The 1155-nt window shown below is 68.5% G+C and overlaps 1 protein-coding gene across 1 annotated transcript in view; it reads right to left on the bottom strand.

Annotated features, from left to right (window-relative positions):
- Window positions 1-6: 6 nt before the first annotated feature.
- Window positions 7-1155, bottom strand: part of SLC2A6 (solute carrier family 2 (facilitated glucose transporter), member 6) — an 8385-nt gene continuing 7236 nt past the window's right edge. Inside the window, exons 10-11 of the mRNA XM_014544223.1 lie at window positions 1087-1155; window positions 7-260 (exon numbers count right to left, since the gene is read on the bottom strand). The exon at window positions 1087-1155 is cut by the window's right edge and continues 34 nt beyond it. Coding sequence (XP_014399709.1) covers window positions 105-260; window positions 1087-1155 — 225 coding nt within the window. The 3' untranslated portion in view covers window positions 7-104. The remainder of the gene's footprint in view (window positions 261-1086) is intronic.

Below are 1155 nucleotides of genomic sequence, written 5' to 3'. Positions count from 1 at the left end.
TGTCTCCGGCTGATGGCAGGTTGCTCCCTCCTGGACTCGGGTTCCGGTTGGTGGCCGACACGAAGGCCTGGCCGCCAGGGTGCGGCCCCAGGCGGGGCGCTGACCTACTGCAGGAAGGACCTCCTCCCGGTCCGGAAGAAGGACTCGATCTGCTCCAGCGAGCGGCCCTTGGTCTCGGGCACGCAGCAGCCGGTGAACACCAGGTTCAGCAAGCAGATGGCGGCGAAGAAGAAGAAAGGCACCTGCAGGCCGAAGGCGTTCTGGGGGCGGAGAGGGGCCAGTCACACGGCACCAAGGACCTCCACCCCCGCGTGAGCTTCCTGCCCTGCTAGGGGGGCCTCCATCTGCTCTTCGCTCAGATACCTGGGGCTCCCCCCTGCCCGCAGCCTGAGTTTTAGGGCCTTAGGTGGCACTCGAGGCCCCGGAGGCCTGCCCCCAGCCTTCCTCTGTGCGGGCCTGGGATGTCCTTCCCGCCCGGGCCCTCTGGCCTCAGCCTCACCCCGGCACCCCTCCCCACCCAGTGCTGCTCTTATTCGTCTCAGCTGCTCATGCCCCTGCCTGCAGGAAGCCTGGGAGCTTGCGCCTGCGCTCCTGGGCCCCAGCCTCCCTTCCTGCCCTGTGCCCATCTATGCCTCTGCCGGGGCTGGCACACCTGCCTCCCAGCCCTCTCACCCATTCTGGGCCCAGCCCTGCCTGGCCCTGGGTAGCGCCGCCAGAGCTGCCCCATCGGACTCTGCTGGGGCTCAGATTCCACTGGCATCAGGGGCTGCCCGGCTGGGAACCCATGGGGGGGGGTTAAGTCAGGTGGGCGCCCTGTGTGTGGCATGCAGGATGCCACGTGTGGCTGGCCAGGAGGGCACACTGCTGAGACTCATACTGCCCAGCGGCCCGGAGGGTGACAGAGCGAGTGGGTGTGGCTTCCTGGCGGGAGGTCAGCTGACTTTCCAGCACAGCTCCCAGCCCACTGTCCTCTGTCCCGACCGTTAGCTGTCCCTGCCGCGTGGGCCGCAGTGTGGAGGGGCGGGCGCTGCTCTTGGAGGGCGCGGTGGAGAAGCCCTCAGCACAGCCCCCGGCAGGGGCACTCACCACCACCAGCAGGAAGGACTTGGTGAGGGCGAAGGCGGTCAGCCAGCTGACCAGCACGCAGAGCCCCGA

The sequence above is a fragment of the Myotis brandtii genome, unplaced genomic scaffold, assembly GCF_000412655.1.
Source record: "Myotis brandtii unplaced genomic scaffold, ASM41265v1 scaffold357, whole genome shotgun sequence".
Lineage (NCBI taxonomy): Eukaryota > Metazoa > Chordata > Mammalia > Chiroptera > Vespertilionidae > Myotis > Myotis brandtii.
This window is presented reverse-complemented; position numbering and strand designations above follow the sequence as displayed.